The sequence below is a fragment of the Phoenix dactylifera genome, chromosome 11 (assembly GCF_009389715.1).
Source record: "Phoenix dactylifera cultivar Barhee BC4 chromosome 11, palm_55x_up_171113_PBpolish2nd_filt_p, whole genome shotgun sequence".
NCBI classification, from domain to species: domain Eukaryota; kingdom Viridiplantae; phylum Streptophyta; class Magnoliopsida; order Arecales; family Arecaceae; genus Phoenix; species Phoenix dactylifera.
This window is the reverse complement of record NC_052402.1, coordinates 19,477,956-19,503,545: the sequence shown is the minus strand read 5'-3', so window position 1 is coordinate 19,503,545 and position 25,590 is coordinate 19,477,956. Positions and strand designations below refer to the sequence as shown.

Sequence of the window (25,590 nt, the reverse complement as noted above, 5' to 3'; positions counted from 1 at the left end):
ATCACGTGTGCATTGGGCTGCTTGCTGCATTAATGAAGCGAAAAACCAACTCTTAAAGGACCTAAATTAGCTCTTCCTCAAGTTTCACAGTATCCTTGCATGGGACTGTTGTCCAAGGGTTTAGCATAAACTGCTGAGCTACTGCATGCAGTCCAGTAATCTCCTGTTAATCAACGTTCAACTAAGTAACCATCATCTCCTCCACCATATCCTCACCTCTCCTCATAAAGTGCATCATCAATAGGCAGAGGTTAGCAAAGTTTTATGTTTGTATCTGTGAGAGAGGAATACACTAATGTTGCATGGCCTTCTATTGTTTCTTTGGGGAGGGGGGGGGGGGGATGTGAAGATGGGTAAAGACACCAAACATTTCATTATGAGTTTCTCTTAGGCTGACATAGCAAAACATTGAATTTGACATGAAAACATACAGATAGATAGTATGTAATGCAAAGTGTAAATTACTAGAATAAAGAAAGCTAGTAGCAGACCCAGGAGAATGGAAAGTTCTGAAAACTTTCTTTGAAGCAAAAACTTGTGAAAACTTTCAAGGCAAGGTAGCATATCAAAAGAGCAGTAGAATTTAGATCATCTGACAAAAGAGAATTTAATTCATCATAACATAGGTGTCCAGAAACATGCCATGCTACAGGAAGCAAAAAAGCAATTACATATATTTACATGTATCTATTGTTATACCAAAGATATAGATACTTAATTGTGTAGAAGCGGGAAAAAAGGATCTCCTCATATCAGTCTGTATGAGACTTAAGTCATTCATTTCCCATTTTCATCTAGTAATTCAGCTATGGTTGCATATTTTATACTAGATCTTCTAATGGTCATTGAGATCAAATGAAGAAAAGTTTCCAGTAAAAAGAGCTTACTCAATAGCCGAAGCCAGCTGTCTAATTACAGAAACTGAAGGAATGGTCAATGTTCTTGATGAGCCATCTTCCTCTCGGGTGAAGTCTCTTTCCAAAACCTGAGAGTGCAAATGTTAACATTCTAAAAGAGGTATTACTTTCCAAGTCTAGGTAACTGCTCTTGAGATGCAAGGACAGAAATCAACATGACTAATCCATCCACCAAAATGAAACTGCAATGGCAGAAGCACTCCATAATCAGTTGCACTGTGGATCTGTCAATCAAGTTACATCAACCCAGCTCCACATACCCATATCCCCATCTCTCCCCTCCCCACTTCCACACCCCCCCCCAACCAACCACCACCACCTGCCCCTCTCTCTCTCTCTCTCTCTCTCTCTCTGGCCATGGATGAAGCCCATCACAATCTCCATCCTGAGATTCCACAAGAATGTTTTATAAATGTTTTTCTGGATCATATCTATAACCTGGGAATTATTTGATTAATATCTTTGAGGCACTTGGTTCCTTGGTTGAGGCTTTAAGGCATTAAATGGAATGTCTCCAAGAGTTTTGTTTCATAGAATACTTCGATCTTAGGGCATGGTTTGAATGGGAAGTGGAAAAAAGTTGTTTAAGAAATATGTGTAACTACCATGGAGAATTGAGAATAAAAAAATATAATACCTAATAGTTTTTGTTGTAGAGAATGTTGTACCTGCATATCATTTGTTTGACGTATTATTCCTAAGGGACTGAACGTCTTGGCTTTACTCATGTTAAGTGATTCTTTGATCATTAACATCCATATTCAGGTTAAGTGGCTTCATTGTTGTTCCCAATGCTGGACTTGTGGGATTTGGGCCTGTGATGTTTATTCTCAGGCTAGAGTTGATTTGATGGGATTGGGAGATGTGATGTTTGTTCTAATGCAGGTGCGGAATGTACAGTGCCATCTATTGAATGAATTGTCCTAGGAGTTAAGTAAATTTTGCTGGACCAAGGTTGCACAGCTCTTGGGTTGTTCCCATCGTTTCATCACAACTGTTCAAATAAGGCCAATGTTGTCAGAAGCATTATTTGAGGCTGCAGACATTCTAATCGTCGAGTAGCATTTTGTTATGCTCCCATGGAGTGTGCTTCCTACTATTCAACGAGTGACATGAATAGGTAAGTGATTCAATTTGATTGAAATGTACTCCAAAATCCAAATATGTCAAATTAGATTATGCAGGCTCTATACATATAAGCATCCATATGTTTGTCTGATCCTTTTATTTTCTCCCTCACCCTTAGTATTTTTTGAAGTTATTGATAGCTGCTGTGAAATACTGGAAGCAAGATTTTTAAAACCTTCAACTATTTCTCTTTCTGTATTGCATTTAAGAATGCCTGAGAAACCAATATATGAGATCTTCAAACCATTACTAATTAGTGATAAGACAGCAGTTCTATCCACTCCTTGAATTTTGAAGTATTATTTTCTTTTCATCTTGCTGATGACATGATGGTGAAAAAGATTGTGCCATTTTCACATGTTGTATCTTTGAATTCCATATATTAGTTTTGGTAATAAGAGTCCATTGAATTTATGATTAACTAAGATATTATATATGCAAAGACATGTATATTCCTATTCTATTCTATTTTATCTTCTATGTTGAAGGCCATTAATGTTGCTTAATTTTGTTAAAATACATTAGCATTTATATTTTCTTAGCAATTTTACATATCTATTTCCATATTTAACATTGCTTTCCCTTTCTATGTATCCTTTCTATGGATGGTTTTCCTCTTGTCTTTATTATCTAGTGCTTATTATAGAAATTGTTGCATCTATCAAATTAACTGAAAGGGAAATTATTAATTCAAATAAGATTTTGAAGAAGAGTTAGTCACTTAGAATTTAAGTCGCATAGGCAGACATAAGCCTTGAAGATGCTTTATGGATAACTCATTCTTTCAATTATTTTTCCTCCTATCTCCTTTATTTTAGATGTTCTCGTCATGAATTTTGTATTTCTAGCTGTTTCTTTATCATGTAGGTTGAGCTTCCTTTTTCTGGCATCCCACTAAATAGACATTGCATAAATTTTCATTCTTTCCAGTTTAAAATATGATCCAAAAATTAATTTATCCTCCCTTTTTAAATATTCCTGCACAGAGCCTGGGGTAATACTAGTTCTTTTGGATAATCAGAACTATAACCGCTGTACCACTTACCTATGTTCTTTGCAAAAATGTAGTTAACTTGCTTGCAGTGATATAATGTCACAATATGATGTCCAAGGTCACTTTTACAATATTATGTGGTCCCCAAAGTTATATAACCTATCACTTGTAAAAGTTCAATAAGGTGGAATCTATATAAACAATGAAAGGAAGCACATGTCAGAATTTTAATAACTCTCTTTTCAATGGTTGGCCTGAATAGCTTATGCTCCAACAGTGCCTATACGTAAAACAAGGTTTTAAATTTTGTGAGACGAGACTTTTCCAATTTTTCCATGGAACAGGATGCACCACCATGTTACCTTATCCTGACACTCAGGATAGGAGATGTCCTAAGACGTACCAATCAAGATGCTAGGATAATGGCAGGGTGGTCCTGTCCCAACACTGGGGATGGTACCCCATCCTAAAGTCCTGCAAAATATCCCATTGGGAATTGAGTCATTGACATAAAACAATGTGTCTCTCCAAACTAGTAAGACAAATGCTCTAGCTCCTGAATGCTGAATGCTTATAGCTTTTGATCTAAATATTTTTGTTCGTGATATCCAAATTCTTCATTCATCGGCATTTGCATTTTCCATAGTAGTTCAAATCTATCAAAGTATTCAGCATTCCAATCTACTATTACTCACTTCAGAGCAAAGTAAAACTGTCCTGTATTGTCACTGACAACAATGGTGTACACTTGTTTTCTCCAAATCGGTATTTCATCATTATCTTTTCACGTTCCGACTTACAGCATCAAATTCCTTCATGAAATTGTTGATGTTAGCATTTTTGGTCTTTGAACTTCCTTATCTCTACTAATATTTTTTTTTCTTTTTGACAATATGGTGGTTATTCACTATCACTCATGTTTGAACCTGGGACCTCTCACCTAGAGAGGATGGTGCCAACCAACCTTACAACTTTTGGTTCCTAAATCTTCTTTTGAGATGCAAAGATTACTGATCTCTCAAAATATCAAAATATGTTCGTATTCTCAAGAACTCACTCATACTTCAACCATTGTTAACCTTTCAAGACCAGACTTCAAGGTAAGGTCTTGTTAACTTGCAGATAAACTACATTTTCTTTGTAATCGGAGTCATAACTCACATTTGCAGATGAACTACATTTTCTTTGTAATGGGAGCCATAACTCACATTTTCTCCTCTTTTCTGCATGAAATTCTAGGATGGAATCTTAAGAAGTTGAGACCAATCAGAACAGTAAGTAAAGTTGTTGTTTAACATAACTATTCGAAGCTCATTTACCCCCATGACCAAAGTTCAAACAGAGGAACACATGAAGCCAATTATTCAGACACATACATAGCCATATATTCAGTTGTATCCATTATCCTTTTCACAAAAGATCCCAACAAGTTTAAATATGCCAAATATGAGGGCAGCATCCCTTCAGCAACATGATAGCATCCAACTTCAATTAACTTCTTTGTCACAGTATTAAAGCCCTTCTTGTAATTATATTTTGAAGTAGCATGGCAAACTAATAGAATGAATATGTAGCCTTTTTGACATAGTTTAGCAGCACTTTATTCAATGGGTCAGCTTGCTTGAATAACCGTCACATAACATCCTGGCTTCAAAGTGCAATGACATGGCAATGCTGGGTATATCGAGTGTCCTATTGTGGATCCTAAAGACACAAACAATACCATAACAGGCAGAACTGAAGGAAAGAATTGACTCACCCTGGTATCACCCAAACCACCGTTAAGATTAAAGGTCAAGAAATGAGAAGAGAACAAGAAATTCAGAACAAAAACAATAAGAAGAGAAAATTGCAATGCATAAGAAAATAGCAGCAAGAATGATTATCAGGAATTCAATTCCATCATTAGCCAACAATCAAGAAATTCATAACAAAAACAACAAAAGGAGAAAATTCCCATGCATAAGAAAATAGTGACAAGAATGATTGTCAGGAAGTCGATTCCATCATTAGCCAACCACAAATAGTCGGGCTAAAGACAGTTAGTCATGGTTGTGGTATGTGTTGTTAGCAATATATCATATAAATAAACAATAAATCTATTAATTCAATTAATGGAAAATCTTAAAGGAAATAATATACATGCATATTATTCGGCATCCAAATAATTCTATTTTAATACAAAATAAATCTATTCTAGCACAAAATAAATCTATGCATTTAATAAATTTATATTATAGAAATTCAAATCCTACAAATCTACTAATATTAAGTTAAAAATAAAAGTAGAAGAAAGTAGCCTGATTGAAGGCAGGTCGAAGCGCGTAGACGCTGTCCCAAAGAAGTATTTGCCCCCACGTACGGGTCACCCGGCAATCCTTCTCGGAGATACGACGACCCTACAACTTCTTCTTCGGCACGTCTCGGAAGAAGTCAAAGCGAACCCGATCGGACTTGCAGATCCAGCAAAGAGCGGAAGAAAAAAAAAACAAAATAAACTGAATAAAAATGTAAAAACAAAAAATCGGAAGTGGCTAAGAGGAAGAAGAATTTCTTCAGAATTTTTCCACTATTTTTCTCAAATTTTTCGTGCTCTCAAAGAGATGAAATCAAGGGGTTTAAATAGGGGTTTTTACAGGGGCAATTTGGTCTTTTGCGGACGCGTTTTCAAACGCGTCCGTTTTCAAATGCGTAACGCTCGCTGGGCGTTACCTTTTTCTCAAACGCGCACGCGGCCCGAGATTTTGGCCGCGTGCGCATTTAAGGTTTTTTTTTTCAACAATCCCCCACAAAAAAAAACTTAAATAATTTTAAAATCAAAATAAAATGCTGGATATCTTATATTATGTAATAGGTGTAGGTACCTTTCGGTTTGAACCTTCACTTAGTGACAATTGATTACATCTGTGGAGCCAAGGTGGTCTTAACCTTGAACCTCGGTCCATGGCTCAGATTAAATCAACAGCACACATAATATAGCCCGATCTGGGTTCTAAGCGGGTTGCGCTGTTATGGCCATGCGCAGATATCTATCATGTGCTTTTTAGGGAATCGCCCATTTCCCATAATCGCGGCCTCACGACTGCACATATAGGTGAGTCCTAATAAGGAAGCTAGCAAGGAAGCTCCTGCCACTTGGGTCTCGGACTCATTAAGAGTTATACAAACGGACTCATCCTACCGCTTGCTTTTATGAGCACTAGCGCCATAGGGATGAGGAAAACATGAAATAGTGCTCCTCTTAGTCACACTCCGGTTTGTTTCTACCCATTGAACCTTTTAAGGTTGGGTTCCCACCGTGGTGATCTATCTTTATGGGCTAAGCCCCATCCCCCTCGACGACTCTAGAACTACTGTTCTAGACAAGCCTTTAGTAAGCTGATCAGCCAAGTTATTTTCTGATTTAACAAAATTTAAGGCAACAACATTATTTTTCAATTTATATCTTAATGATTTATGACGCACTTTTAAGTGCCTGTTCATTTTTACATTGGCATTTTCTTGGTTGCACTTATCTATTGCAGATTTACAGTCACAATGTAAGGAGACAGGTGGTAAAGATGACTCATCTACAGGAAGGTCTATTAGTAGATCTCTGAGCCACTCAGCCTTAGTGCTAGTAGTGTCTAAAGCTATCAGTTCAGACTCCATGGTACTCCTAGATATTAAGGTTTGTTTGGTAGATTTCCAAGACACAGCAGCACCTCCTAGGAGAAAGACGTATCCTGTGGTGGATTTAACATCTAAGGTATCGCTGATCCAGTTGGCATCACTATAGCCTTCTAGAACAGCAGAAAACCCACTAAAGTGCAAACTATAGGACTTGGTACCCTTAAGATACCTAAGAATTCTCTCTAATGCTGTCCAGTGATCTCTATTTGGATTAATAGTATATCTACTAAGTCTATTTACAGCATATGCTATGTCTGGCCTGGTGTAGTTTGTTAGGAATCCTAGTGAGCCTATGATTTGAGCATATAGGCTTTGAAGGACAGGAGTTCCTAAGTTCTTCTTAAGATGAGTAGAGGGATCAAATGGAGTAGAGACAGGCTAACAATCGGAATAATTAAATTTATTAAGTATCTTGTCAACATAATGACTTTGGGATAACTCAATACTTTTTGCACTTCTAATTATTTTGGTATTTAAAATTAAGTCAGCTTGTCCCAAGTCTTTCATATCAAACTTATGACTTAAAAATTGTTTTACTTCATCAATTATCTGAAGATCTGTCCCAAAGATCAGTATATCATCTACATAAAGGCACAAGATCACAAATTTGTGTCCAACTCTCTTATGATATACACATTCGTCTGTGCTATTGATTTCAAATCCAAATGTCATTATGGTTTCATCAAATTTCAAGTGCCATTGCTTGGGTGCTTGTTTAAGACCATAAAGAGATCTGACTAGTCTGCAAACTTTATTTTCTTGGCCTGGGGTTTTAAATCCCTCTGGTTGGTCCATATAAATTTCTTCATTTAAGTCTCCATTTAGAAAAGCTGTCTTAACATCCATCTGATGAATCACTAATCTATGAATGGAGGCTAATGCTATAAGGACCCTAATAGTAGTTATCCTAGCTACAGGTGCATAAACATCAAAGAAATCTACCCCAGGTCTCTGAGTAAAGCCCTTGGCAACTGATCTAGCCTTAAATTTATCTACAGAGCCATCAGGCCTAAGTTTCTTCTTAAAGATCCATTTGCACCCTATAGTTTTACAACCAGGAGGAAGATCGGTCAATTCCCAAGTATGATTTTGGATAATTGACTGCATCTCATTGTCCACAGCTTCTCTCCAAAAAGGTGAATCCAAGGATTTCATTGCGTCCTCAAAGGTAGTTGGAGAGTCCTCTATAAGAAAAGTATAGAAGTCATCTCCAAATATTTTCTCTACCCTGGATCTCTTACTCCTTCTAGGTTCTGCTTCTACTTCTACTTCACTTGTCCTTATTCTACTAGAGCTACTAGCTATACCACTATCTACTCTAGTCTTAAGTGGAAAGGTGTCTTCAAAATATGTTGCATCTCTGGCTTCTATGATGGTGTTGTTACTAATATCACTTTCTTCTGAATTTATCACTAGAAATCTATTGGCATTACTATTGGCTGCATAACCTATGAATATGGCATCCACTGTTTTAGGCCCTATTTTCTTTCTCTTAAAATCAGGTATTTTAACTTTTGCCAAGCACCCCCACACTTTCAAATAGCTAAGATTAGGTTTTCTATGTTTCCAAACTTCATATGGTGTTAGATCATTATTTTTAGAGGGAATCCTATTAAGGATATAACAGGCTGAAACAAGAGCTTCCCCCCACAAATTTTCTGGCACTCCTGAGCTTATAAGCATGGAGTTCACCATATCCATTAAAGTCCTATTCTTCCTTTCTGCTACTCCATTTGATTGGGGAGAATAGGGTGCAGTCACTTCATGAATGATTCCATGATCTTCACAAAATTGAGTTATATCATTGGATGTATATTCACCTCCCCGATCTGATCTCAGAATTTTAATTTTCTTTTCTTGTTGGTTCTCAGCTTCGATCTTAAATATTTTAAATTTGCTGAGCACCTCATCCTTGGTTTTAATTAGATAGATATAACAGAATTTGGATAGATCATCTATGAAGGTCACAAAATATTTGTTACCTCCTCTAGAAGTTCTACCAGAGTCACAAACATCACTATGGATCAACTCTAATAGATCTGAATCACTATTAACGGATTTAAAAGGCTTCCTAGGGAGTTTAGCTTCTACACAAATTTGACATTTCTCATGGTTCTTAAGATCACTTTTTGGTATTAGATTTAGGTTCATAAGTTGCTTAATTGAATTATAATTTACATGACCTAATCTACCATGCCAAATAGAAGGGGGTTCTATATTCATAATCAAATGATTTTCATTTATTAAAGGAGCTATTACATTCAACTTGAACAATCCTTCACTAAGGAATCCTTTTCCAATAAACATTACACCATGAGAAATTACAACCTTATTGGACTCAAAAACAAGACGAAAGCCTTGCTGGACAAGCAAGGAACCACTAATGAGATTTCTCCTAACAACTGGAACATGTTGGACGCCGTGCAGGGACAGGACTTTTCCAGATGTAAGCTTTAAGTCCACACGTCCTACTCCTAACACACGCGCCTCCGAGCTGTTTGCCATGATCACAGCTCCTCCACTTGAGATCTGGTAAGAAGAAAACCAGGAGCGATCCGAACAAATATGAATACCAGCTCCGGTATCAATCCACCAATCAAGTGCTTGTAAAGTCATGTTAACTTCAGGAGTGAAGGAAACAGACCTGAAAGCTGTCTCAGAGGAGCCAGCGCCGGAAGTCACCATGTTGACTTGAGCACTGGATGTGTGTGGACCCTTCTTCTTAGATTGAAGAGGTGCAGTTTTCTTATAGAAGCACTGGGGAGACAAATGGTTGGTCCGACCACACACATAACAGAAACGAGCACCACCTTCCTCTTTTTTCTTCTTCTGCTCCTGGGATTGAATAGGCTTCCCATTGTAGTGGTGGTTAGGGTTTCTAGGGTTGTAGGGTTTCTTCTTGAAATTCTTACGGAAGGGTCGGTTCTGATTTTTCTTAGGAGTAGCCTCTACATTATATGCATTATTTTTGGGTCCAGTAGAGGTATTATTTCTGAGCCTATGCTGCTCTTCAATCCTAATGGAGTTTAAGACTTGGGTTAGGGTGAGAACTCCTTGGGTATGGCTCAGGGTCTTGGCAAAATCAGACCAGGAAGTAGGTAGTTTATCTATCAGACAGGCTACCTGGAATGATTCATCCAAATTGGTTCCATTAGCCCTAAGCTGGTGGATCAGGGTTTCAAATTCATGAATTTGGTCATTCATAGGCTTTGAGTCCACCATCCTAAACTTATTGAAATCGGAGGCCTTGAACCTCTTTACCCCAGCATCATCAAGACCATATTTGTTATCTAGGGTGTCCCAGAGTTCTTTGGCACTCTTGGCTGTGTAATAGATATCATACAGCCTCTCAGAAAGAGCACCTAGGATTCTATGGATACAATGATAATCTATCTCATCAGGTGTCTAGAGGGTGTGACAGTGGAGGCAGAATGTTCAGTGTTGGAAGAGGTAGTTGGGTTGGACCCATTATCAACTTCGGTAGTACTTTCACCTATGGCTGAGATTAACCCTAATGTGGTGAGCCAGAACCGCATTTGGTTCTGCCACCTCCTAAAGTTATGGCCATCAAATTTTTCAGGTTTGGCACTAAGGTGGTCACTAGTGTTTGAGGCCATAGGATCAGGGTTACAGAATAGAGACAGAAACCTGATTGAAGGCAAAAAATCTATGTCAAAAGATTGCACTAATATTTATATTGAACTTTGGATGTCTAATTGATATATCCAAAAAACTAATAGCCAGATCAGCTCCAGATCGGTGGTGGAGCACTAGGCTCACTTAAGTACCAGCCTTTCTTAGGCACGTATGCCTTTTTGACAAGCTTTTCTTAGACACTATTAGTTAGTGGATATAACCACTAGAAATCACACAAATTCAATATTTAAAATAACCTAAATGCAAATTTAAATGGATTAACTAATTTTTGATTTTTTTTCATTTGATCTTTCCGAATTAGTAACAATTGATTACTAAATTTAATTCTAGCAAAACAATTATTGTAATTGAAATCTAATTTATCAATTCAATAAATTATATATATTAGAATTGATTTATTTTCTTATTAGAATAATTAATTACTAATTTTGTAGCAAATCAATTATGTAATTAAGATGTCAATTCAATGAATTAAAATATTTATTTCTTTATTAGAATAATTGATTGAGATCTAATAAGTCAATTCAATGAATTAAAAGATTTATTCCTTTATTAAAATAATTGATTGAGATCTAATAGGTCAATTCAATAGATTAATTATTATGTATCAACCAATTTCCGAATTTTCCGTTTGAATGGGATCTGAAAATTACTCCTTGAGGAGTCCAAATGGAGGTATAATAAACCTCTTGGAGGTTAACTAAATTATTACCTCTTTAGAATAATTTATTATTAATGATGTGCTAGCAAAAACAATTATTGCAATTAAAATCTAATATGCCACAATTGTAATAAAAAATTTAATTAATTATATATTACTAACAAAAGCAGATACTTCTTTGGATTGTTAGCAATATATCATATAAATAAACAATAAATCTATTAATTCAATTAATGGAAAATCTTAAAGAAAATAATATACATGCATATTATTCGGCATCCAAATAATTCTATTTTAATACAAAATAAATCTATTCTAGCACAAAATAAATCTATGCATTTAATAAATTTATATTATAGAAATTCAAATCCTACAAATCTACTAATATTAAGTTAAAAATAAAAGTAGAAGAAAGTAGCCTGATTGAAGGCAGGTCGAAGCGCGTAGACGCTGTCCCAAAGAAGTATTTGCCCCTACGTACGGGTCACCCGGCAATCCTTCTCGGAGATACGACGACCCTACAACTTCTTCTTCGGCACGTCTCGGAAGAAGTCAAAGCGAACCCGATCGGACTTGCAGATCCAGCAAAGAGCGGAAGAAAAAAAAAACAAAATAAACTGAATAAAAATGTAAAAACAAAAAATCGGAAGTGGCTAAGAGGAAGAAGAATTTCTTCAGAATTTTTCCACTATTTTTCTCAAATTTTTCGTGCTCTCAAAGAGATGAAATCAAGGGGTTTAAATAGGGGTTTTTACAGGGGCAATTTGGTCTTTTGCGGACGCGTTTTCAAACGCGTCCGTTTTCAAATGCGTAACGCTCGCTGGGCGTTACCTTTTTCTCAAACGCGCACGCGGCCCGAGATTTTGGCCGCGTGCGCATTTAAGGTTTTTTTTTTTCAACATGTGTGTTCCATCATTAGCAAAGTACGCAGGAACCCACAACCAAAGAATAGCAAAATTTTAAGGACTGTTCAGTCACACACTAGCACTTACCCAATAGTATTGATTAATTAAAAAAACACACAACAGATGACTACAGATATTACTGAGATATACATCTAGTTTACTGCACAGTGCGACTAAAAAAGGGGCGACTATCTTTTCTGATCGAAATAGATTTAAACAGACCTCTTGCTGGGGTTTGCCAGAGGCATCAGATGCATCAGTTTCTTGGTCCGTAGATCTCCTCGGACCCTTTTGGGACTGCCCATCGCCTTTCACACCAAATTAAACCAAAAAAAATAAATTTTTTATCAGAAATCTGATCCAGATTGCCAAGATTACCAAGAAATAAGTACGAAAGAAAAAGATCACTCTCACCTCGATCGCTCTTCAAATCGGCTTTGATGTCGGTGAGAACCTTCTCAGCTTTGGCCGCCGCGGAGTGGAAGGCCGTCTTGGCCCTGGAGACAAGGGAGAGATGGGAGGAGGAGACGGAAGAAGACTCCATAATCCGATCGGAAAACCAAGATTTTGGGATCAGATCATATGGATCAATGATTACAAGAAAGGAAGAAGACAATCGCCACGAGGGGAAAACACTTCAATAACGAATGATAGGGAGAGATCGGATTGGAGAGGACATTTTTAGAAGCATGCTTTCTTCGACTTATTTATAAACAAACATTAGGGAGGTTCGGAAGCGGCTAGCGAGGTTCCGAAAAATTGTATCCTATACGGCGTGCACCAAGTTCGCCGTATTTCTTGATGCATACCTTAAAAATAAACGGCTGTAATTGGGTGGTGCTCAACCGGTGCATAACGTGCAGGATATAAATTATTTTATATGGGTTGCTGGTTATATGCCAACATCAACAAGAGTCGTCAGGAAGCATGCCGAGATTAGTTCAGAAACGGTTGGACAAATTCTTACAAGTTTTTTTATCTTGGCGCGTTGAATATAAGAACGCAACTGTAAAGTTTGAACTAGTCCCGTCATTACCCATGCCGAGACTCGCATAAATGTGGTAGAACGCAGAAGCAATTTTACATAGAAGCCCCTAATGAACAATATCAAATGTTTTAATGTTAAGGTGACGATACGTTTGTACTAGTCCTGGCACTCGAATTGCCGAGACTAGCTCAAACATGACAGGAGCGATCTTACATATAAACCCCGAAACAGTGTTATTATTATATTTATATGCTTCTGTTAGGGTCTTATATGTGAAAACCCCGAAATAAAGTTTGAATTGGTCCCGGCATTTGGATATTGGAACGGGAGGACTCTATCAAACATGATAGACGCAATCATGCATACAATCCCTTCGAGAATGTCAGTATTAGGTGTATGGATGTTGCATAAAATTTCAAAACAAAGTTTGAACTTCTCCTACAACTTGAAATGCTAGAACTAATTTAAATATAACTAGCAAGCCAAACATGTGCAGTGCACATTTAATAAAACTAGTAAAAATAAAAATATAATCATAAAATTATTAAATTATATTAGAATAAATAGATATAAATAAAATATAAAAAAGGATATATGAGATAGCTATTAAAGAAAACTAATGAACAAAATAAAGACAATGTTTCAAATCCTTGAACTATTATAAAGAAAAATAAATAAAAAAGATAATTGAATGGATAAGAGATGGTGTAGAATGGGGAAGGAGAGGGAGAGAGAGAGAGAGGAGGCAAGTTAGAGTAGAAGGAGAGAGGAAGAGAGACTAGGTCAAGTCAAAAGAGCTTTTTTTATGTGGAAGAGAGGGAGGGCAGGTTAGAAGAGGAGAGAAAGATGACTAGATGAGTGCAGAGGGAGAGGTAGGCCATAAGAGAGAGAGAGAGAGAGAGAGAGAGTGGCACTTTTTTCCAATGTGGATTTAGCCAGAGAAAGAGAGTCAAAGTAGATGAGAGAGTCTTTTCTCTTGAAAGACTCCAACTAATTTAAATTTACAATTTAATAAACATTGTTAAAAAATTAAAAATTTAAAACGAAATTTGAATTTGAAGTGTACGCGTAAGATAGAAATATTTGGGAACTAAAGTCATATATTTTTCTTAATGATTGCAGAGGATATTTTGATCATGAAATTTAACAAACAGAATTTATCAGAGAATATACTAAAATTAGAGCTCCTTTTTTATACAATATAGATAGGACCAATCTTACAAATAACCCCTAGAAAATATAAGTATTGAACTTTTTTTTTGGAGAGTGACATATATAAGAATGCTAATATAAAGTTTGAACTAGTCTTGGCAATTGGAGTATCGGACTAGTTTAAACATGATAGACGCAATCTTATGGATTAACCCTAATGAATGTTATTGTTGGAGGTAGGTTGCTTATGTTAAGAGGCATTATTTCTGAAAATGCAAATAATAAGCTTGAACTAGCTTTAGAAATTGGAATGCCAAACAACAGTCTTACATCTATATATATCTATACTAGATCCTTTGCTATTTGAAGCTGACAAGGATCCTATACATAGGATCTTTTTTTAATTATTAATTTTACTATTCTAAATTTTTCACTTTGAAAGGGAGAGAAGCAAGAGAAATGCAGTAAGTAATATTACTGGAAATGAAATGTTCAATGTTGACAACAAAACAGAATATCATCCCTATTACGCAGATCACACATCGCACTCGATTTTCTATTATGTACCATTTATAGCACAATAGAAGTGTATATATTAAACATTTGTTGAAATAAAAGAAAAAAAATACTCGTGTTGTAACAAATAAATAAACATTATAGAAGTTTCTATTAAGATAATATTGGGCAAATAAGAGCAAAATAGCAATGTTACTGGATATCCACATATATATATATATGTTTATTGTTGCCACCAAAACCTGATCTGAAAGGTAAAAGAGCGCCAATCGATGTGCATAGAGAAAGAAGAAGAGAAATAGGATTGTCGGAGCTTATCCGGCCGAGCTCTCTCCAATGCTTAAGTCAGTAAAGGAGCTTGGAGGAACAACAAAAGAGAAAAATGCTTGAAGAAGAAGAGTAGTGTAGATGAATATGATATGCATACTCGGTACCCTTAATTGATTTTTATAGATACGGAGTCCTTCTCTCATCGAGGTTAGACTTTGGATTCTAGAGTCAAATGGAGAGCTAACTCTCAGCTTTTCTCATCCAGATTAACCAGGAATACGAGTCTAAGTGAAATAGGTTTTGAACTAATCGAGGAGAAGAAAGAATTTCTTCAATCTGCTCAACTCGAATCTTTTGAAAAAAAATCTAGAAAAAATTAAAAATTTTGAAAGTAGGGTTTACATCCCTTTATCTTTCATTGATCATCCACCCCATATAAATTAAGGTATATAGCCCCTATTTATAGTAGTAGTAAGATCCTAGCCCATATTTATAGTAGTAGTAAGATCCTTCCTTCATAATTTGGGTTGGATTCCTCTTCTAATTCGAATAAGATAAGGTTTCCAAATATAAATATGATAAGTAAAAAATTATAAAAAAACTTTAAATTCTACAAGAGTTAGATCTCGACTTCTATATCAACTTTGCCTTCTTTTGCTCTGCCTAATTCTTCACGAATTAGGAGACACGCTTGGTCAAAATTTTTCAATAAAAAAAAAATGGTTTGACCAATCTATTTTGGGACCCAAATGATGAAATTTTGATCCATTTTAATCTCCTAAGAGGTTAGCACTAAGTTATAGAACTCGAAAAGTTATCCACGTATCTCAATCGGATGTTGTATGGCCTCCGTAAGTTTGGCTTATGACTTCACTTTCCAATATAGAGAATCTTACTCATGGACCTTATTCAACTATATTGGAGTAGCCAAAATGGTCCACATTGAGCATGATAATTCTTCTAGATACTCGTAGTGGTCAAAGTGATCCACATCGAGTATGGGAATCCTTTTAGATTAGGTTGCCCTTAGTGTCACGTATCACCCATGATTGGTAGATCAGATTTGGGTCACATCGTATGCTCCCTACTTCAGAGTCTTAGTCATTCTTCTAGCTCGAGCTAAGGAAGTAAATAAGTGGGCCACATTGTAGGTCAGTGACATTTGAGCAGGGATGTTGAAATTTTAGTAGACTATTTGTGTGGATTTTTGAATTATGAAAATGTTGATGGTTTGAGATATGTGTCATCTTGTCAGGTCGGAAAATGTGATTGGTGCGTAGATCTTTGGCTGATATAAACCATTGAGATCTTCTTATTCTAAAAATCATTTTGGAGGTCGACTTCTTAAATTGAGAGCCGTTGAGGTCGGGTTCTTGATCCGGTCCAGTTTTTGGAGATCTTAGGCTTGAAGGTCATCTTTCTGTAAAACCGTTATTGCTTGAGGTCAACTTCTAGACCAGTGCCCCCCTATTTGGCCTTTGGAGACCATAATTTGGGAGGTTGGCTTCTTGGGAGTTCTTCCTCAGGTTGGATTTAGGAGGCATTAAGGTCGACTGCTGGACCCTTGCCCCCCATTCCCAATCCTTAGTGTCGACTTTATGGAGTTTGGCTTTTTGGGTCCTCCTTTAGGTTAGCTTTAGGGAGCCATTCTCATGCAAGGTCGACTTTCCTTTGTCTTTACCCTGGGGATGAGATTGGATGAGTTATCAAATGTCGTGCCCTCGATTGATCGGGTCGGACTTTGCCATTCCTTCTTTGAGCCTAGCCTAAGTTAAGACTTTTCATCTCAACAAGCTTTGCGCTCGACTGGCCAGGTCGGGCTTTGCCACTTTTAATCTAAGCCTAGCCTAAGCTAGCATTTTGCACCTTGGCGAGCTTTGCTCTCGACTGATAGGTTGGGCTTTGCCACTCTCGATTCAAGCCTAGCTTGAGCTAGGATTTTTGACCTTTGCAAGGTTTGCACTCAACCAATAAAACGGGCTTTGCCACTTTCAATCCGAGCTTAGTATGAGCTGGAATTTTTCAACTCAGCAAGATTTGCGCTCGACTGGCCATGTCGGGCTTTGCCACTTTTGATCTGAGCCTAGCCTAAACTAGTATTTTTCACCTCTACAATCTTTGCTCTTGATTGATAGTTCGGGCTTTGCATCTTTTGATCCAAGTCAAGCCTAAGCTAGGATTTCCACCTCCGTAGGTTTCACACTTGATTGTTTGGTCAGGCTTGGCTATTTTCCATCCAAGCCTAGCTTGAGCTTCGACTTTTCACCTAGGCGATCTTGGGATAAGTACCATAGTTGTCACCTTGGTGTTCTTAGTTTGGTGGTCCTAGGATGAGTCCCATAGTTCCCAACTCATTGTTTAGGTCGGTAGTCCTAGGATAAGTCCCATGGTTCCCACACCTCAAAAGACAACTTTACAAGTCCAACCTTAAAGACTTGAATCCTGCGAGGGTACTTTTAAGGCATTTGAAAAAGAGCTAAAAAATAACTTTATAAATAGTTAGCAGAAGTACGAAACTTTTATATTATAGATCTTACAGATAGTAGATCTTGATAGTGTTAGAATTCCATGTCCATGGTATAGGCACCTCGTCGGTACGTCCTTGGGCGAACTATCTCAAGTCTAGTGCTCTCTGATGCTTCCTCTTCTTGACTTCATGTTTCTAGATCTTTTCTTGTTTCCCACAGATGGCATCGATCTATTGTCACCAAAATCGATCGATCTACACAAGAGAAAGGGGAGGACCCTCCAATGCTTTAAGTCAGTAGAGGGGCTTCAGGGAATAGTAGAAGAGAGAAAGCCCTAGAAAAAAGATCTGCATAGGAAGTAGATTTCTAAAGTCAAAGAATTTGTTCTTTACATTTTCCATGTGAACATCACATTACTTTAGTTCTACGAACAATACCACATAGAGCATTGGATCTTCCAAAGAAAACACACACATCATGTGGCATATCCAATGTTCGCATGACCATCTTTATTCACTCATTTTGTAGAATAGACAATTTCAATAGTGCAACTAAACTAATCATGCGGCACATTCATTCTGTGGACTAGAAATGTGGTAGCTGATATCACTAGGAGCGGAATGTTCAACATTGACAGCTTAATACTTTCATATATTATCATCCCAATTATCCCTACTTTTTTCTCGCAACGATCACACATGGCTCTTGTTTAAATGAAAGCAATGCATATTATGTACCTGTTTTAACATAATAGAAGTGCATACATCAAACATTTGTTGAAATAAAAGGAAAAAGGTACTTGTATCATGTTGTAACAAATAGACAAACATTATAGAAGTTTCTGTTAAGATAATATTGGACAAATGAGCAAAATAGCTATGCCACTCCTAGATGTCCATGTATGGATGTTTATGAAGCCAAAGAATTTGTTCTTTCCATTGTCCATGTGAATGTCTCATTCAATTGTGTATATATATTGGGCCTCAAGAAATTATATTTCAGTTCTAAGAATAATACCACATCAAGGATTGCATCTTTAGGAAAAAATACATACATCATCATGTGGCGAATCCAATGTTTGTATGACCATTTTTATTCACTCATTTTGTAGACTATAGACAAATTTAGTAGTACAAACAATGCAGCAGAAAGTGAAGCTAATAGGTATTATGACTAACTAGACCATGCTAAGTATCGAAGGAGCCAATGGCTTCTTGTAGCACCAAGCCAAACATCACTAATTGGACAAGGATGAAGAAGAAGGTGCATGGTGAGTTATTCTGAAACTTAATTGATTGCAAAATCTATGGCAAGGAAGCAACTCAATTGATAATTATTCTGAAAAATCCTATGAATTAGTCTCTTAAAATGATTTGGTTGAATTCTAGTACCTGAAAAATTCTAAGAAGAAGAAGAAGAAGAATGATTCTGAAAAATGCGCTGGCTCCTTCGATGCTTGGCATGGTCTTATGCTGCATCATTCTCCTTGGTTGGAGAGAATTTGCCCTCGAATTTAATTCGTCATCAGATGTATCACTATTATATAGCATTAGGTGATTAACATTAAAGACATTATGCGTGCGAATATGACTTGGTAGCTTCAGATGATAGGCATTATCATTGATATTCTCTATAATATAACAAGGTCCAACCTTATGAGGAGCAAGTTTTTCCTATTCTCCAACTGGTAGGTGGTCCTTAGATGATAGCCCACATATAGTCACCAATCTCAAAAATCATGCTGCATCGATGCTTTTCTACACGCTCCTTATAATACTTATTTGATTCAATCTTTTCACGCACTTGAACATGTATATGTTGTAGCTTTTGCACCATATCTTCAGCTCGCATGCTAGTTCGACTGGGTTATGGGATTGGTGCCAAGTATAAAGCACATCTTGGGTCCCATCCATATACAATCTAAGAAGGACTGAAACTTATTAATATATTGATGGATCTATTGAATGCAAATTTTGTTTAGGTAAGTATTTGATCCCATTGTCTTGGATTCTTGCCAACCAAACTTCATAGTACGTTGTCCAAACATCTATTCACTACCTCAGTTTGTGTGGTAGTGGATCGTTTTTCTAAGATCAAATCGTTCCTTCTTTCTTTTCTTGCTGCATCAGCGACTAAACTAATCATGCAGCAAATTCAGGTAGCAAATTTAGCCTCCAAGTAAGCTAATCACATTGGATAGCAAGCAAAAGTATAATGCACCATCTACAACGTGATATAACATAGATTATCTTATAAAAGTAAATACATCAATTTCTTGTAACTAGGCCTCATAGGAATAATAGAAAACAAGCAAGTGATTGCTGAGCCGAGTATTAGACTGCTTGGTGTGGTTCGATATATTAGCACGGTTACCTGAGCTCAAGCCAAGGTTCAAACTCAACTTAGATAAGCTATATGCCAAGCTTCTCTAGTGTTTTGAAATGAAACAGTATCTAGGCTCATCTTTTTTAAGGAGCCAAGCTCTAAAAGATGTTTGAGTTGGTTCATTTTTAAGCTAAGCAAAGCTCAAATGAGTAACTAGAAAACCAAGCTTGAGCAGCTTTGTTTGTTTGCTACCCCAAAAGTAACTAGGCAAATTATTGCTAATTTTTATATTTTATGTATTGGTTGATAATTAAAATTTCTGAATGTTGAATGACCCTTAAATTTCCATTATCTTTGAACTGAAAAGCCCACAACCTTAATTCAAAGACATCTTCTCTTTCCTTATAAATGAGTTAATCAAATTTATCAAAAAGTTCAGCTTGCATTTTTTTATTTTCAAAATTGACAGTCAATAATTTTGTAATTTTTCATTTTTCCATAAAATGGTGCAAACCTACCATAATATTTCATTGATAAATAAAACAAAGTACAATCTAAAGCCAAGAAAGAGAAAGAAACAAAAGAAAGGAAAACAAGGAAAAGAAAAAAAGGGAGAGATGAAGAGCAGAAGCAAGAAGCTCAAGCCTAAGCAACTAGTCTGGGTCTATCTAATAAAGCTCGACCCAACCAAAACATACATATAATCCAAATCGAGCTCAATACAACTTAAACAAAGCTTAAAAACTCACCTCGAAGCCCAAACAACCACTAGTCCAGTCTAATTGGCCACTTCATTTAAATTTCAAGCTCATGAAATCATCTCCTAACACCTGAACTCATTGACCATCATGTTGACCAGTTCGATCGAATTGAACCAGACTATATGCTAGATCAAATGGTGTCCATCACTACATCATTTCTACCTTCCTATCTCCAATGCTTTCATTGCCACCATCAATTATTGTGCTATCCTTTCACCTAAAACAATGAAGCCCCAAATCCAATGCTACACAGCTCTATCGTCATCTAATGCTCCTCCACGGCATCTCCTTTGTAGCCTTTTTCGACTTCATCACTTTACTGCATTTTGGATTGATGTTAAAAAACATATCTCTCAACTCAATACATTTTTCTTTGTCATGTCACTCCACCACTATGGCCTCCACTCCCATCCATAACATATGTTCACTATCGCAGTCTCACTTCAATTCTCTAGCCTCTACTTTTTGCTGCTCATCATTCACCCTTCCATAACATCAACTCCACCACTGTCATAGATTTTGGCCTTCACTTGATTTACTTTCCACTTATCACTACTCCACTGGCTTAGCTACTACTTGTTGTTGGTATCATGGTCTAAACTCATAGTTGTGGCATTAACCTAACACAATCTCCATATATTCACTTCGTGACCTCAACACACTGTCACTCTACTATCACAGCCACCACTTGCAAACGATCCACCACCATACCCTTCTCTTGCCATCATGGTCGTCCCTTAATATAGTTGCTTCACCACATGGTCTCCTTCAATATCATAGCCTCCACATATCACCAGTTGGGTCATCATGACAATTAGGTTTTATGGCCCCCCAAAGAACTCCCAAACTAGGGAAAGAAGCGAAAGAAGGTTAGGGGAAGAAAGGAGATGAAGGAAGAGAGAGGGGGGGGGGGGGGGGGGACAAAGTCTAAGAGCCCAAAAGTAGGGGTGGCAATGCTCGTCCTATTTAAGTTGTTCAGCTTGATTCAACCCATTATAAATTTAAGTTAGGATGCTTGCTTAATAATATAGTTAGGTTTAAGTTCGAATTTTTGACCTATTTAATAAATAAATCAGGTTCGGACTACCAAATTTTGACCTAACTTGTATCCGATCTAACCTGTATTTTGCCACTTCTACCCAAAAGGGGCCGACAACAACTAGGGTTAGGGCTTTCTTAAGAAAAAGGAGGGAACTGCCAGAGTCTCTATAAAGTCCAGATATAAAATTTGAACGATATTCAATAAGAATGTGGTATATATTTTCTAGAATGATGAAGAAATCGTATATTGGCAACTAATTCTAATAAAGCCAGCTGAGCCTAATAGATCTTGCTAAAAAAATAATTGTTACATTGCATGAAAATAATAGATGGGAGTAATATACAACTATAGAACAACCTAATTTTACCACCAATAATGGTTACCATTGCAAACAATTAGTCAAGTATGGAGATTATCTAGCATTTCTATTGAGATTATCATGGTAGAATCACCACATAAGGCTTTCTTGACTTTCTCAAAAGCTAATGGAGTTAAAGATTGTTTCAGTTCCAATGCATTTTATTTGCCTATATTGCCTATCACATGTGGCTAGCCGGAAACAAATAGATCTTTGAGAACACCCACTCTTCACACAATTCATTCTAGAAAAGTCTCTCAGTCAATCTTTAGAGTTAATTCAGTTAACTATCATTAGAGGTACGGGAGCACTTTAGGTTACGTAGGATTCCTCTTCAGTCTCAGCTACTTCTACATTAGATTTTATTATATGGGAGCCCCTACCCCTTTGCTTTCTTAAAGTTAATTTTGCTAGTAGTGTTGGAACTGGTGGGAGAGGAGGAGCTAGATTTATTATCAGAGGCTCCGACTCCGAGTTGATAGCTGCAGGTGGAAGATAGTTATTTGATACATCAGTGCCTATAGGAGAGATAAGAGGTGCATGGGAAGGCTTATTGCATGTTGTTAATATCTTGAAGGCTAGCCACATCCTTCTCAAATGTGACTCTACGACTATTATCAGATGGATTGTTAAAAAAAAACCAGTTCAAGAGTAGAACATCCATTGCTATATGATATTTGGAGGCTTTTGAATATATACGTCACATATCATGCTCATCATGTGTTTAGAGAAGCCAATGGAGCGGCGGATTCGGTTACATCTTTCAGGGTGGAGCATTCAGGTAATCCTCTATGGTCCAATTCTTCTTGCATTTTCATAGAATTTAGAAATATTTTATTTTCTGATTCTATTAGATGCACCCATACCTGTTTGGTATGAACATTCTGGTCTATTTGAAGAGCGCACACACACAAACAGAACCCACTGATTACAAGACCTGGACATGACCTGGACATGCTCTAGATCAAAGTGGTCTTGTACGACGACCAGCAGCTCGGCCACAGCGAAGCGCATTCTGTGGGATGGTGTGCTCATCCCTCCATGAATTTGCCGGAGAGTACACACGGAGATAGAATTGCTGCCCCAAGTATTGTCGAGCCCAGTCCTCAGACCTCACATTCCACATGCCTACATTGTCCAGAGGCATATAAACAGCACTCCATCCTTTGGGGTACACCTGAAATAAGTTTAATAAATTGTGTTGGATAATCCAAAGCTAACAGATACAACCAACTCATGCCATCTTCCCATCAATACAGAAAATTCAGTGGGGCTCAAAATTATGACTGCTTGCCTCGACATTACAGCAACATCTAAAGTTTGCTGAATAGGGAATATCATAGAATAATCTCTGATTGTTTTCTTCTATTTACTGTTTAGAGCTTTCATGTGGACGCGTTGATAGACATGCAATAGTAGTAGGCTCATGGATAAAGATGAAATGCTCAAAGATTGAAGGGATTGCCAATACGATTTTTTTTTTTGCTCATGCTAATGTGATGTAATTTGGTAGAAACTCTTGCAGCAGAGCTGGCTGGCTAAAAAATATTTTTCAAACAAGTTAGGGTGCATTTGTTCTGCGACCGGAATTAGAATCGGAATTAGAATCAGAATAGATTAAAATGAGAATCAGCGTATAATTTGAATCATAGAGGAGAGTCGGGATTGCGTTTGAGAAGATTGAAGCACTTTCATTCCTCCTCTGGAATCGGAAATGAAACTCTCCCAAACCAAGTGGTTGGAATGGGAGTCATTCGTTTCTGTTCCCATTTCAGATCCCAACTCTCTCTATCTAAACATGCCCTTAATGAAAATGTGGCTGGCAGTAAACTACGTCCCAAGCAACTATTCCAGATCACAAGAAAATATATTTTTGGCATTAATTAACCATAGGACTCTAAGATCATGATTCACCAATGTGTTAAAGGGTGAGCAAAACTGAATGTCCATATTGGCAGTAATCACCTGAACAGTGCAACGATTAATCGCGTCCCTCAAATTGTACAACTTCCTGCTAGCTGCTGTCCATTTACCTCCATCCATTCTGCACATTTCCAAGTAACTCTTGGTTATGATAATTAAGAATGAAAATATAAACCCTAGTTTCTTGGCAAAATTGTTTTGGCTTCACTATTATTACCCAACAATCCAGAAGGAATATCCATCAATGTGCCATGATTGAACGGTGTTTTCGTAGTTCTCAAAGACAATCTCAGCAAAACCACGGAAATCAGCTGCCATGACAGAGGTCTGGAGATAACCATTTCCAAATGTTGGGTTATCAGGAATACTTCCAAGTGAAAACACTCCAGGAATCTTGTAGAAGTCAGCAAGTTTCAGGGGAGTATCAGCTGGAATGAAGGAGGACACTGTTGACTGCATATCTCTGCTTGCCATTGATGATAGGTGCAGAGTTAGCAAGCCTGAGGGTTCGGGTGATGTTCACAAGGCCATAGTGGTAGGAACCTTGTGGGTTAGGTCTTGGCCCACTAGCTGTGAGATTCCATCTGGTTTTTAGATAGCAAAAGATTAGTCATCCTTGTCTTGATCTGAATATCTACAAGGTTTAATAAGAAATTTAATAAATCAATAGAATCAGAGCAAACTACATAAAATGATCTATCCTTATTGTTAAAGATATTAGCTCGAGCTCCCATCCATATATGCTAAATATAACGGCGTTAGTCTAGAAAAAATATGCATGGTTAGGAACATCAAATTCCAAGAGTCTACATAAAAAAAAAAAAAAAAAATTAAGTTGTATGTATTCTAACCTGAAGTGGAAACAGAGTTAAAAAATCAGATTATCTCTAATTATGCAAACAAATGCTAAATGATGGAGACCACAGTACACAGTCAAGTTTTATAACCAAGGATTAGGAGAGAATTTAGATCGAAACCACTCCACTGATACAGGACAACGAGCAAATTTTTATTTACAGAAAGGACATGGCCATAGTTAAAGAGCTTATTTGAGTTGGTTGAGGACTATATTAATGAACATGTGTTATCTTCAGAGAAGCTTATATGGCTCAAGTGCAGAAGTATATTATATATGCATATTAAGGGGTAAACAAAGATGAAAGAAAAAGAAAATGAGAGAATAAATACATGTTAATTAAGCATTTTTGAAGTGAAAGATTAGGATAATACCTGATGGATCTGGCCTGGTTGAGGGACCAATAAATCTCAATGGTAGGTCCTGCAGGAGGTGGATCCACAGGTTTTCTGAAAGAATTACTGTAATGGAGGATGGCAGTGGTGGTGAGCACCGTGCGAGTAAATCGGGTTGAGACCACAATGTAATAGCTGCTCGGCGGTTGATCAGCTGTGACTAAGACTGAGTATGACTGGCCCAGATGCACATCCAATGAAGAATAGGTGTTTTGGAGGGTGTGAGACCCTTCAACCTCAACCAGCTTCATTGCGTGCCCTTGAAATCTGATGTTCAGAGATGTCGCTAACCCCACATTAGATATCCGAAACCGATATGTTTTACCTATAAATTTCAAAATATATGTATTCATCATCATGATATCAACTTTACCAAGTGTAACTCTTATAATGTACATCACAGTGCAGTAAGATAAAAAACATGGAAGCACAGATAGACAATATCCACTTTTAATTTTATGCAGAGTAACAGCAGGCTTTTTAAGTGAAGGAAGATAAGGGCTACCTTGCTCAACTTGTAAAATTGTTCCCATTCCATCCACGGCCGTTGATTAGAACCCCATCAGGAAAAGGAAGATTCTTACCACTGTCTAATATGTATT

General features: G+C 37.1%; 1 protein-coding gene and 1 pseudogene across 2 annotated transcripts in view; both read right to left on the bottom strand.

Annotated features, from left to right (window-relative positions):
- The window catches only part of LOC103719153 (rab3 GTPase-activating protein catalytic subunit-like), a 29,980-nt gene extending 17,273 nt beyond the window's left edge, over positions 1–12,707 (bottom strand). Inside the window, exons 1-3 of one of the 2 annotated variants that reach the window (XM_008808261.3) lie at positions 12,349–12,707; positions 12,157–12,242; positions 888–985 (exon numbers count right to left, since the gene is read on the bottom strand). In XM_008808261.3, coding sequence (XP_008806483.3) covers positions 888–985; positions 12,157–12,242; positions 12,349–12,478 — 314 coding nt within the window. In that variant the 5' untranslated portion in view covers positions 12,479–12,707. The remainder of the gene's footprint in view (positions 1–887; positions 986–12,156; positions 12,243–12,348) is intronic. The other variant, XM_039131843.1, reaches the window with a different exon arrangement.
- Positions 12,708–22,563: 9,856 nt separating this feature from the next.
- LOC103719152 overlaps positions 22,564–25,590 on the bottom strand; it is a 5,871-nt pseudogene continuing 2,844 nt past the window's right edge.